Source organism: Hyaena hyaena, unplaced genomic scaffold (assembly GCF_003009895.1).
Source record: "Hyaena hyaena isolate Hyena2069 unplaced genomic scaffold, ASM300989v1 scaffold_1017, whole genome shotgun sequence".
NCBI lineage: Eukaryota > Metazoa > Chordata > Mammalia > Carnivora > Hyaenidae > Hyaena > Hyaena hyaena.
The window spans coordinates 98,997-115,102 of record NW_024081638.1 but is presented as its reverse complement, the minus strand read 5'-3'; the positions used below and the strand labels follow the sequence as shown (position 1 = coordinate 115,102).

Sequence of the window (16,106 nt, the reverse complement as noted above, 5' to 3'; positions counted from 1 at the left end):
TATTGCTGGGTCATAGGGGAGTTCTATTGTTAAATTTTTGTGGAAACTCCACACTGTTTTCCAGAGGGGCTGCACCAGTTTACCAACTGTGTAGGAGGGTGCCATTTCTATACATCCTCACCAGCATCTATAGTCTCCTGATTTGTTCATTTTAGCCACTCTGACTGGCGTGAGATGTTATCTCAGTGTGGTTTTGATTTGTATTTCCCTGATGACGAGGGACACTGAGCATTGTTTCATCTGGATGTCCTTTTTGGAGAAATACCTGTTCATGTTTTCCACCCATTTCTTCACTGGATTATTTGTTTTTTGGGTGTGGAGTTTGGTGAGTTCCTTATATATTTTGGATACTAGCCCTTTATCCAATATGTCACTTGTAACTATCTTTTCACATTCCGTTGGTTGCCTATTAGTTTTATCGATTATTTCCCTTATGGTGCAGAAGCTTTTAATCTTGATGAGGTCCCAATAGTTCATTTTTGCTCTTGATTCCCTTGCCTTTGGGGACATGTCAAGTAAGAAATTGCTGCGGTTGAGGTCAAGGAGGTTGTTTCCTGCTTTCTCAACTCCAGAGTTTTGATGGTTTCCTGTCTCACATTCAGGTTCTTTATCCATTTTGTATTTATTTTTGTATATGATATGAGAAAATGATCTAGTTTTCTTCTGCATGTTGCTGTCCAGTTCTCCCAGCACCATCTGTTAAAGAGGCTGTTTTTTTCATTGGATACTTTTTCCTGCTTTGTCAATGATTAATTGGCTATACATTTGTATACGTCTGTTTTTGTGTCAATACCATACTGTCTTGATGATGACAACTTTGTAGTAGAGGCTAAAGTCTGGGATGGTGATGCCTCCTGTTTTGGTTTTCTTCTTCAATATTACTTTGGCTCTTCAGGGTCTTTTGTGGTTCCATACCAATTTTAGGATAGTTTGTTCTAGCTTTGAGAAGAATGCTGGTGCAATTTTGATTGGGATTGAATTGAATGTGTAGATTGCTTTGGGTAGTAATGACATTTTTACAGTATTTATTCTTCCTATCCATGAGCATGGAATGTTTTTTCATTTCTTTGTGTCTTCTTCAATTTCCTTCATAAGTTTTCTCTAGTTTTCATCATACAGATCTCCTATATCTTTGGTTAGGTTTATTTCTAGGTATTTTATGGGCTTTGGTGCAATTGCGAATGGTATCAGTTTCTTGGTTTCTCTTTCTGTTGCTTCGTTATTGGTGTATAAAAATGCAACTTACTTCTGTACGTTGATTTTGTAACCTGAAACTTTACTAAAATCACGAATCAGTCATAGTAGGCTTCTGGTCGAGTCTGTCGGGTATTCTCTGCAAAAAGTGAAAGTTTGACTTCTTTTCCAATTCTGATGTTTTTTATTTCCTTTTGTTGTCTGATTGCTGATGCTATGACTTCAGCACTCTGTTAAACAACAGTGGTGAGAGTGGACATCCCTGTCGTGTTTCTGATTTCAGGAATAATGCTCTGTTTTTCCCTGTTGAGGATGATGTTAGCTGAGGGCTTCTCATAGATGGCTTTTAGGACGTTTAAGAAAGTTCCTTCTATCCAGAACTTCTTGAGGGTCTTCATTTGCTCTTCCATTTGTAGCTCCTTTATATGTAAGTTTAGGTTGTGTATTTGAGACTTTTCTTGCTTCTTGAAGTAGACCTGTGATGTTATATGCTTCCCTCTTCTGACCACTTTTGCTGCATCCCAAATATTTTGAACTATTGTGTTTTTATTTTCATATGCTGCCATGTATTTTTATTACTTCTTTAATTTCCTAGATACCTCATTCATTCTTTAGTAAGATGCTCTTTAGCCTCTATGTATTTATGATCTTTTCAAATTTTTCTTGTGGTTGATTTTGAGTTTCATAGTGTTATGGTCTAAAAATATGCATGGTATGATCTCAATCATTTGTACTTTTGAGGCATGATTTGTGACCCAGTATATGATCTATTCTGCAGAAAGTCTCATGTGCGCTTGAAAAAAGTGTTTATTCTGCTGCTTTATTAGGAAATGTTCTGAATATGCCTGTTCAATCCATCTGGTTCAGTGTGTCATTCAAATCCATTGTTCCCTTTTTGATGTTCTACTAATATGTTCTGGTTAGATGACCTGAGATTGCTGTAAGTGGAGTATTAAAGTCCCCTACTATTATTGTATTGTTATCAGTGAGTTTCACTGTTTGATATTAATTGATTTATATATTTATGCACTCCCAAGATGGGACAAAATTTTTATAATTGTTAGATCTTATTGTTTGATAGCACCCTTTTTTATAATATAGTGCCCTTCTTTATCTCTTGTTATAGTCTTTGGTTTAAAATCTAGTTCATCTGATATAATAATGATATTCCAGCTTTCTTTTGATGATCATCAGCATGATTGATGGTGTTCCATCCCCTTACTTTCAATCTGTAGGTGTCTTTGGGTCTAAAACGAGTCTCTTGTAACCAGTATATTGAAGAGTCTTGTTTTTTTTTTTATCCATTCTGATACCCTATGTCTTTTGTTTTGTTGTTGTTTTTTTCCACTCAAAATTTCCAGTTAAAATTTCTAGGCGCCCCTGAATAGACTGCTTAATTATGATAGAATGGCCTTCTTCATCTCTTGTTACAGTCTTGTTATAATCTAGTTCGTCTGATATAAGTATGGCTACTCTGTCTTTGTTTTGATCTCCATTAGCATAAAAGTTGGTTCTCCATCCTCTCATTTTCAATTTTCAAGTGTCTTTAGGTCTAAAATGAGTTTCTTCTAGGCAGCATGTAGATGGGTCTTGTTTTTGTATCCATTCTAATATACTGTGTCTTTTGATTAGAGCCTTTAGTCCATTTACGTTCAGAGTGATTACTGATAGAGATGAATTTATTGCCATTTTATTACCTGTAAAGTCAGTGTTTCTGGAGATTTTCTTTGTTCATTTGTAATCTTAGTTGCCTTTGGTCTTTTTTGTTGTTGTTGTTCCTCACTCAAATAGCCACCTTTAATATTTTTGCAGGGCAAACTCCTTTAGTTTTTGTTTGTCTGGGAAATTCTTTATCTCTATTCTGAGTGACAGCTTTGCTGGATAAAGCATTCTTGGCTGCCTATTTTTTCCCATTCATTACGTTCACTCTATGATGCCACTCCCCATGTCCTGCCAAGTTTCTGTGGAGAAATCTGCTGTTAACCTTGTTTATCTTCTCTTGTAGGTTAGGGATTTCTTTCCCCTACCTGATTTAAGGATTTTTTTCTGCTTTTCTCTGTATTTTGCAAATTTTGCTATGATATGTCTTGGTGTTGACCTGCTTTTGTTACCTTTGACGGTAGTCCTCTGTGCTTCCTGGGTTTTGATGTCTGTTTACTTCCTAAGATTAGGTAAGTTTTCAGCTGTCATTTGCTCAAATAAACCTGCCCCTTTTACCATCTCTTATTCTTCTGAGACTACTATGATATGAATGTTATTACACTTAAGTTCCCTAAGTCTACATTTGTGATCCAATAATATTTTCCCTTTCCTTTTCAGTTTTATTTTGTCACTTTCTATATCATTTATCCAGTCTTCCTTCTTGCATCCTTGTGGTGATTACGTTCTCCAGTTTTGCATCTTGGTTCTAACATTTTGTTTTTATTTTGATCTGACTAATTTTTAGGTCTTTTATGTCTGTGGTAAGGGATTCCCAGACATCTTCTACACTTTTCTCAAGCCCAGTTAGTATCTTTGAATGTTGTAAATTCTCGTTCAGTCATATTACTTATATGTGTTTTGATTAGATCCTTGGCCATGGCCTCTTGTTCTCTCTTTTGGGATGAATTCTTCCATCTTGGCATTTTGTCTAGGTCTCTGTCTTCAATGTGTTAGGACATCCTGTTATGTTTCCTGCTACTGAGAGTAATGGCTATATTAAGAGGGCTTATACTGTCCGGGGCCTAGAGCTTCAGGACGTTTTTTGTTTAGCTTTGTTTTATTTTGTTTGTATGCTGTTTGCACTCTGTTGTTTTTGTTTTTGTTTGGTTTTTGGTTTATTTTTTTCTATTTCCCTGAGGTCAATCCTATGAAAAGTTCCTCCTTGCTTGCAGTGAAGAGTGTTTAGATCTTGTCCAGTGTGTGGTGAGTTTTAACTAGGTGTGGTTTTGTCTGCTTGTTAGAAGCAGCTAGATCTTATTACTAATAGAACTGAAGCTTTGCAGTGCTTTATTGTCATCAGACTTTGTGGGTGCTGGGGATTTGTGCTGATCTTCTAGGGGAGGGGTCTGCTGCAACTCTGGTTCTAACTCACACTTGTCCCATTTTTTAAAATGTTTTATTTATTTCTGAGAGAGAGAGACAGCATGAGCAGGGGAGGGTCAGAGAGAGAGGGAAATACAGAATCTGAAACAGGCTCCAGGCTCTGAGCTGTCGGCACAGAGCCCGACGCGGGGCTCGAACCCACGAACCGTTAGATCGTGACCTGAGCTGAAGTCAGATGCTTAACTGGCTGAGTCACCCAGGCACCCCTCTGTTCTTCCACTTTTGACCTATGTGTTTCCTTATATCAAAAGTGAGCCTTTTGTTGACATCATATAGTTGGAATCTGTTTGTTTGTTTTTTTAATTCTTCTACCAAGATCTACCCTTTAATAGGGGAATTTAATCCATTGACATTTAATGTGATTACTGAGAAAGAATTACTATTGCCATTTTGTTATTTGTTTTCATATATCTCAGAGCTATTTTGTCCCTCCTTTCTGCTCTTCCTGCCTTCATTGTGTTTAGTTGATTTTTCATAGTGATATTTTGATGCCCCTCTCAATTCCTTTTTGTATATTCTATAATTATTTCTTTAAAAATTTTTTAATGTTTTATTTATTTCTGAGAGACAGAGAGAGACAGAATGAGGAGGGAAGGGTCAGAGAGAGAGGGAGATACAGAATCTGAAGCAGGCTCCAGGATCTGAGCTAGCTATCAGTACAGAGCCCGACATAGGGCTCGAACCCATGAGCCGTGAGATCATTACCTGAGCCAAAGTCGGACACCCAACTGACTGAGCCACCCAGGTGCCCCTATAATTATTTCTTTTGTGATTATCATGGGTATTACAAATAACATCCTAAAGGTTTACCAATCTATTTTAAATTGATACCAACTTAACTTCAATTGCATAAGAATATTCTAATCATTACAGCTCTGCCCTCTCCCCTACTTTATGTTATTGATATAACAAATTATGTCTTTACATATTGAGTACTGATTAGCATACCCTAATGATTATATGTATGCTTTTGTTTTCTGTGACCTGAAGAAGAATGAAAAGTAGAGATACAAACCAAAATTAAAATAATAACTAGTTTTATTAATAACTAGTCCATGTTTTTACTTTTACCAGGAAATTATATATGTTCATATATACATATTCTGTAAATATAAATATATATGCATTATTCATATGACTTTAAGTTATTGTTTAGTACTTTTTTATTAAAACTTGAAGAACTAACTTTAGAATTTCTTGTAGGACAGATTTATTATAAATATACTCCTGTACCAGTTGTTTATCTTCGAATGTCTTAATATTTCCGTCTTTTTTGAAGGGCAGTTTTGCCAGATACGGAGTTTTCAGTTGACAGGATTTTTCTTTCAGTACTTTAAGTATAACTTAACTACACTTTTCTGAGAAATTGGCTCGTAATCTTATTGAGGACCCCTTGCATGTCAAAAATTGCTTTTCTCTTGGTGCTTTCAAGATTGTCTTTTTGTTTTTGATGCTCAACAATTTGATTATATAATCACAGTGGGGGTCTGTTTAGATTTGTCTTACTCGAAGTTCACTTAGATGCTTGGATTTGTAGATTCTTGTTTTCTTCACGTTTGTGAAAATTTAAGCTATTATTTCTTCAAATATTATTTCTTTCTTTTCCTCTCTCTTCTTCTGTGACTTCCAAAATGCCTATGTTGATCCAAATGATGTTGTCTCATAAGTCCATTATACTGTTCACTTTTCAGTGTTCTTTAGTCCCTAGACTTGATAATTTTAAATGAATTGTCTTCAGGTTAACTTATTTATTCTTCTTCCTGCCTGTGTTTCCTGCTGAACACCTCTAGTGATTTTTTTTTTCAATTCAGTAATTTTATTTTTCAGTTCTAGATTTTCTGTTTGATTCTTCATCATAATTTATTTTCCTTTGTTAATATCCTCATTTTATTGATTTATCATTTTCCTGATGCTTTTCGTTTTCTTTTAGTTCCCGATCTTTTAGTTTCCTTTAGTCTGTTTTTCTTTTAGCTCTTTGAGCATATATATGATACTATCTTAATGGCTTTGTCTTGTGTGTCAAATGTCCGTGCTTTTACAGGGATGGTTTCTAGAGATTTATTTATTTATTTTTTTTTAATGAAAATCATTTTCCTGTTTATTAGTGTTTTTTGTGATCTTTTGTGGAAAATTGGGCATTTGAAGTAACATACCTGCCCCAGTCTCTGAAGACTGGCTCCATGCATGGGAAAACCATCACTAATTGGTAGATCATCTTCTATGTCTGGGATCAACCCATTTTGAAGGCTTGAGGTCTTTTCAGACCTTTCTTGGATGTGTGATTCCTGTATATTTGTATGTGTGTGTCTGTTTGTGTTTTGATTCTCTGTATATATGGCACCTTTTAAATGTTTTATTTTCCTTAAGAGTTTCAGCCATGCTGCTTCTTAAGCTTTAGCTCTTCTCTTCTTTATCCATTCATCGATCAGTAGACATTTGGGGTCTTTCCATACTTTGGCTATTGTCGATAGTGTGGCTATAAACATTGGGGTGCATGTGTCCTTCAAAACAGCACACCTGTATCCCTTGGATAAATACCTAGTAGTGCAATCGCTGGGTCATAGGGTAGTTCTATTTTTAATTTTTTGAGGAACCTCCATACTGTTTCCAGAGGGGCTACACCAGTTTGCATTCTCACCAGCAGTGCAAAACAGACCCTCTTTCTCCACATTCTCACCAACATCTGTTGTTACCTGAGTTGTTAATGTTAGCCATTCTGATAGGTGTTAGATAGGATCTCATTGTGGATTTGATTTATATTTCCCTGATGATGAGTGATGTTGAGCATCATTTCATGTGTCTGTTGGCCATCTGTATGCCTTCTTTGGAAAAGTGTCTGTTCATGTCTTTAGCCCATTTCTTCACTGGATTATTTTTTTTAGGTGTTGAGTTTGATAAGTTCTTTATACATTTTGGATACTAACCCTTTATCTGATATGTCATTTGTAAATATCTTCTCCCATTCCATCAGTTGCTTTTCAGTTTCATTGTTTCCTTTACTGTGTGGAAGTTTTTATTTTGATGAGGTACTAATAGTTCATTTTCGCTTTTGTTTCCCTTGCTTCGAGACTGTTGAGTAAGAAGTTGCTGCAGACAAGGTCAAAAATAGTCTTGCCTTCTTTCTCCCAGAAGATTTTTATGGTTTCCTATCTTACATTCAGGTCTTTCATCCATTTTGAGTTTATTTTTTGTGTGTGGTGTAAGAAAATGGTCTGCGTTCATTTTTCTGCATGTTACTGTCCAGTTTTCCCAGCACCACTTGCTGAAGATACTTTCCATTGGATATCCTTTCCTTCTTTGTCAAAGATTAGTTGGCCATACATTTGTGGGCCCATTTCTGGGTTGTCTATTCAGTTCCATTGCTCTGAGTGTCTGTTCTTGTGCCAGTACCATACTATCTGGATGATTATAGCTTTGTAATAGAGCTTGAAGTCCTGGATTGTGATGCCTCCTGCTGTGGCTTTCTTTTTCAAGATTGCTTTGGCTATTCAGGGTCTTTTCTGGTTCCATACAGATTTTAGGATTGTTTGTTATAGCTCTGTGAAGAATGCTGGTGTTATTTTGATAGGGATTGTATTGAATATGTAGATTGCTTTGGGTAGTATTGACATTTTAACAGTACTTCTTATCCAGAAGCATGAAATATTTTTCCATTTTTTTTGTGTGTCTTCTTCAATTTCTTTCATTTACTTTCTATAGTTTTCAGTGTATAGATTTTTTACCTTTTTGTTTGGGTTTATTCTTAGGTATTTTATGGGTTTTGGTGCAATTGCAAATGGGATTGATTCCTTGATTTCAATTTATATTACTTCATTGTTGGTGTATAGGAATGCAACTGATTTCTGTGCATTGATTTTCTATCCTCCCACTTTGTTGAGTTCATGGATCAGTTCTAGTAGTTTTTTGGTGGAATCTTTTGGGTTTTCCATATAGTGTGTCATGTCATCTGAGTAGAGTGAAAGTTTGACCTTGTTCTGGATAATTTAGGTGCCTTTTATTTCTTTGTGTTGTCTGACTTCCAATACTATGTTGAATAACAAGGTCAAGAGTGGACATCCCTGTCTTGTTCTTGACCTCAGGGGGAAAGCTCTCAGTTTTTCAACATTGAGGATGATATTAGTGTTGGGTCTTTCATATATAGCTTTTATGATCTTGAGGTATGATCCTTCTATCTCTACCTTCCTAAAGATTTTTATCAAGAAATGATACTGTATTTTGTCAAATGCTTTCTCTGCATCTATTGAGAGTATCAGGTGGTTCTTGTTCTTTATTTTATTGATGTGATTAATCACATCGTTTGTTTTGCAGATATTGAACCAGCCCTGCAACCCAGGTATAAATCCCACTTGGTCATGCTGAGTATTTTTTAATTCTGTTCTCATCCCAGTGCTTATCCCAACAAGTACTTTCCTCCATGCCCATCACCCCTTTTCCCCCTCTCCCCCAACCCCATCAACCCTCAGTCTGTTCTCAGTATTCAAGAGTCTCATGGTTTGCCTCCCTCTCTCTCCCCAACTATTTTCTTCCCTTCTCCTCCCCCATGGTCCTCTGTTAAGTTCCTCCTAATCCTCCTATACATGCAAACATATGGTATCTGTCCTTCTCTGCCTGACTTATTTTGCTCAGGATAACACCCTCGAGTTCCATCCATGATGTTGTTCCTTTTCAATGAATCACTGATTTCTCTTATTCTTAAATTGTGCTTTTTTGCTTTAATCTCCCTTTTTGTTTCTGCTTCACCATTCTCCATAAGTTTGTCCTCTATATCGCTGATTTGCTACTCTGTGTCATCCATCCTTGCTGCCACGGCATTCATTTGAGATTGCAGTTCAGTTATAACATTTTTTATTTCATCTTGACTAGCTTTTATGTCTTTTATCTCAGTGGAGAGGGATTCTAATCTATTTTTGACCCCAGCAATTATTATTATGATGATGATTCTAAAATCTGGTTCTGACATCTTGCTTGTATCTGTGTTGATTAAGTCCTTGGCTGTTGTTTCTTCCTGTTCTTTCATTTGAGGAAGAAAAGGAATTAAAAGATAAAGAAAATTAAAATTAAAAAATTTTAACCAATACACACACACACAAAATCAAATAAATGATGCTAGATCCTAGGTTTGTTTTGGTCTTGTTATTGAAAGAAGCTTGATTGATTAGAGAAAAAAGGGGGGAAAAGGAAAAGGTTGGAAAATTTAAGAAAATGAATACAATTAAATAGAATAAATTGAAATGATGGTAGTAAAATAGATTTGTAATATTTACAAATAGGTAAAATTTAGTAGAAAAAATAAAAATATTTTTAATAAAAATTGAAAATAAAAACAATCTTACCTATTTTTCTGCTGAGATCTGTGGTTCAGGTTGTGCAGATTGTTGTGTTAATCCTGAACTCAGTTTTCTAAGTGTGCAGAATGGTTTAGTGTTGATCTGCCTGTATTTCATGTACATGAGATGGAAAAAAAGTCTTCCATTCTGTTCTGCCATCTTGAGTCTTCCTCAATTATCTATTTTAATCTTATTTTTTCAAGTTTTTATTAAATTACAGTTAGTTAACATACAGTACAATATGAGTTTCAGGTGTAGAATGTAGCAATTCATCACTTACATACAACACCCATTGCTCATCACAAGTGCCCTCCTAAACACCCCTCACCTATTTAATTGCCTAGATAATTTGTTTATGCCTTCAATACACCAGAGAAAATTGTAGACAGCATACAATTCACAAAAGATTAAATACAAACTCACCTGTCAGAAAATATATACACTCACTCAAAAAACTTCATACTTTTACTCATAAAAGGTATGTGTAGTTTTCATTTTAAGTAATAGTACCTAGGCATTGAATTCTATATTTATGCCTGTGAAAATATTTGAGTTTACAAAACTAAGAATACTATAATACTCTTTATTTAAGACTGTTGATAGTGGAAAAGACTAAATCAACTCCTATAACCTAAACAGACAATATAAGAAATTACTATATTTGAGAAAACTCAATTTCATAAAAGTACAAACAAATCCATATAAAACTAGTTATCCTATGTTAAGTTTCCATTAATATTTAAAACTGTATTGGAGTAATGCATTTATGGGAACACGAAGCAAGAGTGGCCATATTCTCCATATTGATATAGAGAAATTATCTCCTTAACAAAAATACTAAAAGTTACCTAGAAGAGTTTTATACAAAATAACACAGTACTGTACAAAATTATATCTAATTAATAAAAAGTCATGAAGGTTTTTTATTATGAAAATCAAATCGTCCTTCACAAAAGTTTTGTAATTAATAATTAAATCATGTAAATTTATAAACAGATAATATTCTAAGCCCTTATATTAGCTTCTTTCTTGTAATAAGTCCACATCAGTGATTTTTATGTATAATAGTATCCATGCTTTGTTCTAATTCAGATTGCAGGCATCTTATTGAATCTTAGTGGTATAACTTATGTTGCATTTGCTTCGTTCTTTGTATCTAAATGTATGTGTGCACAAAACTGAGTTTGGTAGAAAAAGATATATATTTCACAAAGGAAAGTCTAGAATAAATAGAATAATTTTTAATTTATGTTTATTTCTTTTTGAGAGAGAGAGAAGGGGGAAGTGCAGAGAGAAAGAGAGATAGAATATCCAGAGCTGGCTCTGCACTGACAGGAGAGAGTCTAATGCAGGGCTCAAACTCAGGAACCATGAGATCATGACCTTAGCAGAAGTCAGATGCTTAACTGAGCCACCCAAGTGCCCCATAGAATACATAAAATATTTTGACTAAATAATCAACTTGTCTCCTATTATTGTGCTAACATTTCCCTGGCTTAAGTTTATGAACCCCTGAAGTTGTAGAATTCTATGTTAATACCTGAAGGATAAAGAAGTTGGATTGCATTTTAGCACAGTAGACTGCTCACTATAAAATTAACCTTACAATTTCATAAAATATCTATATTAATTTAAAAAGGCATTTGCACATGCAACTAGAAAAACATAAACTCAGTTCATATTTTTGATATAGAAAAGTTCATAGTGAGGACTACAAAATTAGCATTTACAAACATATCTTAATAATTAAAGGTTTAATCTTATTTATTTACATAATTACACTTCCAAAAATTTATTTTTTTAATTCAGATATATTTTTAAAAATTAATGGAATAAAAGAGCACTTCCCATATACCAAAACAATATATAGTGTACTAGTTAAAAGTATTGAGTTTGGAGTCAGACAAACCTGAGTTCAAATCCCAGGTCCACTATTGACAAGTTTTGTCACCTTGACCCAGTTATTTTACATCCTATAACTACACCTCATGTGGAAAAATAAAGGAATAATTATAGTGTCAAATTCACAGAGAATAATATGATAAATGATAATGCACTTAGCACATTGCCTGGCACCTGTTAAGTACTCAGTAGAAATTAGCTGATGGTATTGTATTTGTTTGTATTATTTTTGTAATGATTATTATTGTCATTACTATTATTATCCCCTTATTGGTGTTTTCCTTCAAAAGAACTTAAGGAAATGGCTAATGTTAAGTTATAGTTTTCAAAAAAATTATAGTTATGACTTTCATACAAATATAAAATTAACATGGGTCAAAGATTTTATGATTCATTAACTAATGAGGTAACTTATAAGGTATTAACATTGAATCTCTCAAAAATCTTTGAAGAAAATGCATATAGTCAATTAGGAGTACTGAAAAATATTAATAGACAAGAAAATAATTAGTATCCTATAGAGAGTAAAATGTAATCATTGGGGGTCATTTCTACATGGTGGAAATTAATTCTATATCAGGAAAATTACATTTATGTTTTCATGTATAAGAATCACAAGAAAACTCAGTTTTCTAGAACCTAACACCTACAGAGTTATAAAATGGTCCTGTTAGTAGAAAGCCAATGCAAAGTTCATGTTCTATGAAATTGGATTATCCTCATTTTTATGTCTGAGACAATTTTCCTGACACTGTTTTCAACAACTAAAACAGTGTTAGTCTATTCATACCTTAGGAATCTCATTCAATAAATAATTGAGTTATTAATACCTTAATTAATACCTTAAATAAAGGTAATCATTTAAACTTTTCTAAAATCATCACATAAATATGTTGGTTGATTCAGAGATTACCATTTCTATAATGATGAGAAAATTGAGGCAAAGAAGTCAAGCAAATCATTCCTAATTTCTGTCAGAATAAGAATAAGTCTATAAGGAACTTTCTTTATTCCAGTCTCCATTTTGTTTCTACTAGGAAATATATATATAAATTCAAAGCGAGGAGAGATTCAAAAACAGAAACAAAAAGGGAAAGATATGATGCTATTTAATTTGAAAGTGATACAGTGGTTAACTGTTACTTTAATAATTTCTCCTGTGTGTCTTTACAGATAGTAACCATAGTGCAAATTTTTTTTCTTCAAAGGATTCAACATTACCCCAATCCTTCATGTTAATCAAACAGTATCCAGATTAGCCAGATTTTTTAACATTATCATGAACTTATAGGAAAGTCAGGTTTAGATGCAAATGTGTAAAGAAATCCTTCTGTGTGCCTTAGTTCCCCATTCATTTACGTGTGTACTCTATTAGTTGAGTGCAGCATCAATTAACAATAGCATATATGTTGAAAATTTTTCTTAACTAAAGCATACAGTTATGGATTTTCTGGTTCTAGGTTTTATTATAGCATCAAAATTGAAGATGATATGTTACATAACACTCAGTAATATGTGTGGGACATGAAAGAAATTTTAATTATTGCTGATTTCAGATATTATTTACTGGATGTGAGACCAAGTTCAAATGTAACCTGAGATTAGATAATTAAGAATATAATTAAGGAGATGAAAACAGAAATAAAAGGGGTAATAAGTATAATAAGATTAGTAAAAGGTAATAAATAAAAATATCTTCTGTAAAATAAACCTTTTTCATTGAGTTTTGTACATAAGCCAATATAAAATCAGAGAATATTTCCATGTATAATTATATAAATTTTCTTCTATTGTTCATTCCTTTCATATTTTAGTATTATGCATTTTTTAAAGGCTTCAAGTATTAAGAAAGAATTCATGGAAAAGATTTTATTCTTTACTGAATTCTCTTTCATTTTGCTTACAGAAAAGGTTTGGAGGTTTGGAGATAAGAAGTTAACTTCAGAATAAAATGGAAAAAATCCTCCTGTGATAATAAGTAGGAATACTTATGAGGGGAAGGGGAAGATAGGATATCATCATTCTAACTACAAATAGTACTAAAACTATTTTACTACAGTCTACAAAACAAAAAATAAAAAAATCATATTCAGATTTATTTGAAATTTGAGCTCTCACATGACAAGATCAGGCATCTCACATATAACTTTTGATAAACAAAGACTAAGAAAAAAACAAAAGCTCTCCAAATAGCATACTAAAAAAGAGAGGCGGCATTTTTTCAAATAATGTTAAGATGCTAATATGTGAAATTTCCTCACAGAGAATCTGAGTACTGATGAAAGAAATGCATAGTATTTTGGAAAGGAAATACATTTTTGATATGCTTTGAGTGATTTCCTGTGGCCGATTAGAATTATGTATTTATCTTCAATGTTTATTGGTCAAACTAAACTTGATATATATAATGTGTTTTTAATTCCTTATATTGGATAAGTATACATTTTATTAATGCTTATTATTTTTAACAATATTGGACTTCCCCTTTCAATTGTCTTCCTTAACATCTTTAGGTATGATCCAAAAAATGATTCATGGTCAACTGTGGCACCTCTGAGTATTCCTCGAGATGCTGTTGCTGTCTGTGCCCTCGGAGACAAACTCTATGTAGTTGGAGGATATAATGGACATACTTACATGAACACTGTTGAGTCTTATGATGCACAGAAAGACGAATGGAAAGAGGTAATCTCATTGAAAGTATTTAAATTAGTACACTTCAGATTTTAATAAAAGTTTAAAAAATATATTTTAGAATTAATCCCATCGTTTTCTTTTCTAGGGCCTAACCAGAATATTTTAGTGAAATTTGCAGTATTTGCTTTATCTATGCTACAGAGAAATAATAGATCTATTTGTCATTAGCAGGATCCATCAATACTTATATTAAAGGGAACAGCACATTCTCTTGATTTTATGGACTCAATCCTTTCACATAATAGTGAATCAGAGTCAATAATTCAAAAGCTTTACTCTGGCTTTTTAATGTGTGTATTATAACGTGAGAACTCAAGAGCAATGTCCTTGTCTACAAATATCTGCTCCTTCTTATTTGCTGTTGTCCAGGGGAAATATTTTTTCAGTTCCTTTTTTATAGAGATTGTATAAACTGCAAGAATTTTCATCTTAATCAGTCATTTAAGGAATTTAGTGCATCATGGACACCAGAAGTAAACCCCTCTCATGAGTGCTAGGCATCTAACAGAAGAAATTCTAAGGAGAGTACAAGAGGCCCTGAAGGTATATCTTGAGGATGCTAAAGTCAAACCTGATATTTTTGACATTTTTCTAGTGATAACTATGAATTTCTTCCAAAATATCCAATGGTGTTCTATCAATTAAATGATGGCTTAATAAAACATATTAGAGTATGATTAATTCTTCATCATTTCCACAAACAGACAAACATTGTATTTAGTATCTAATGTCATCTTTCTTTACACTGACTTTATGCTGCTTTGTAGTCTACATAGTAAGTTGGTTACTGTTGTAAATAAATATGTGTTAATATAATGATAGCTGATAATGGCTTTCTGTCTATTTCCTCCAACAATTTGATTCATTAAGACCCTCAGGAACATTCAAATTTGGCCATGTAGGTAGCTGCTTACTTTATCAATACTCAGGACCAGCTAGGAATGACAGAACAATTTTTTAGGAAACAAAGAGTTGTTAGATCAAATACAGTAATCAAAATGTTTGTATGAGGTTGTGGAATTTACTTTTCTGTAAGTTGTAGACCAAGTAGCTAAGAGATTTTGATTCTATTCCTGACTTTTCACTCATTGTGTGACTTTGGAAAGAGTGAAAGAGAACTAACAGATAATGGAATTATAACCATTATCTGCCAAGTTATTTTTATACGTTGTCTCACTTAATCCTAACAAAAACCTTGAAGGATGAGTATTATTAGCTGTAATTTTTCAAATGAGAAAATCATCACCCCAAATCACCTGCTCCTCAAACTCAGATCTACATCATTTAAGTAATATTCTCTTTCCACCATACTGGACAGTTACCTGGGCTGCATTTTCCATCTTTATACCAGGGCAAGGTCGGACCAGAATAGTTAAAGACTTGTTCAACTAGTATTATCAACTAGTATTATTAGATAATGTTGTATTATCTATAGTATGCTGAGTACAGTGTTCATTAAAATAGTAATTTCTTTCCTTGATTTTGTTTTCTGTGTTAGGAAGTTCCTCTCAACATTGGAAGAGCTGGTGCAAGTGTTGTGGTGGTGAAGCTACCATAAAGCTCTTTGTATCAATAGGACAGAAACTGGTCATTTCAAGAAATGGAATAGAAAGAAGAGAAGAAGAAGAAATATATTATTTCCTTCAATTAGTAATAAAACATGAACATTATTGTGTCATTTTAATATGTAGTTATAATTGTTATCATTTGAGAAGTCAAAGCAAGTTTTCAAACACGAATTACATATAGGTGTTAAGTATATGTGTTGTTGCAGCTGACAATGTAAATGGAAATCCAATAACCTAGGTTTAGCCGCCTTACTAAAATTTTTAAGGAAAATCAATAGTTGCCAAGGTATGAAAGGTTGAAAACACATTGGTAATTTTTAAGTTAAGAATATGA

The 16,106-nt window shown here is 33.4% G+C and overlaps 1 protein-coding gene across 1 annotated transcript in view; it reads left to right on the top strand.

Moving 5' to 3' along the window:
- The window catches only part of KLHL4 (kelch like family member 4), a 177,031-nt gene extending 161,143 nt beyond the window's left edge, over positions 1 to 15,888 (top strand). The window contains 2 exon segments of the mRNA XM_039221751.1: positions 14,021 to 14,192; positions 15,703 to 15,888. Of these exon segments, the coding sequence (XP_039077682.1) occupies positions 14,021 to 14,192; positions 15,703 to 15,762 (232 nt within the window). The 3' untranslated portion in view covers positions 15,763 to 15,888.
- Positions 15,889 to 16,106: the final 218 nt, after the last annotated feature.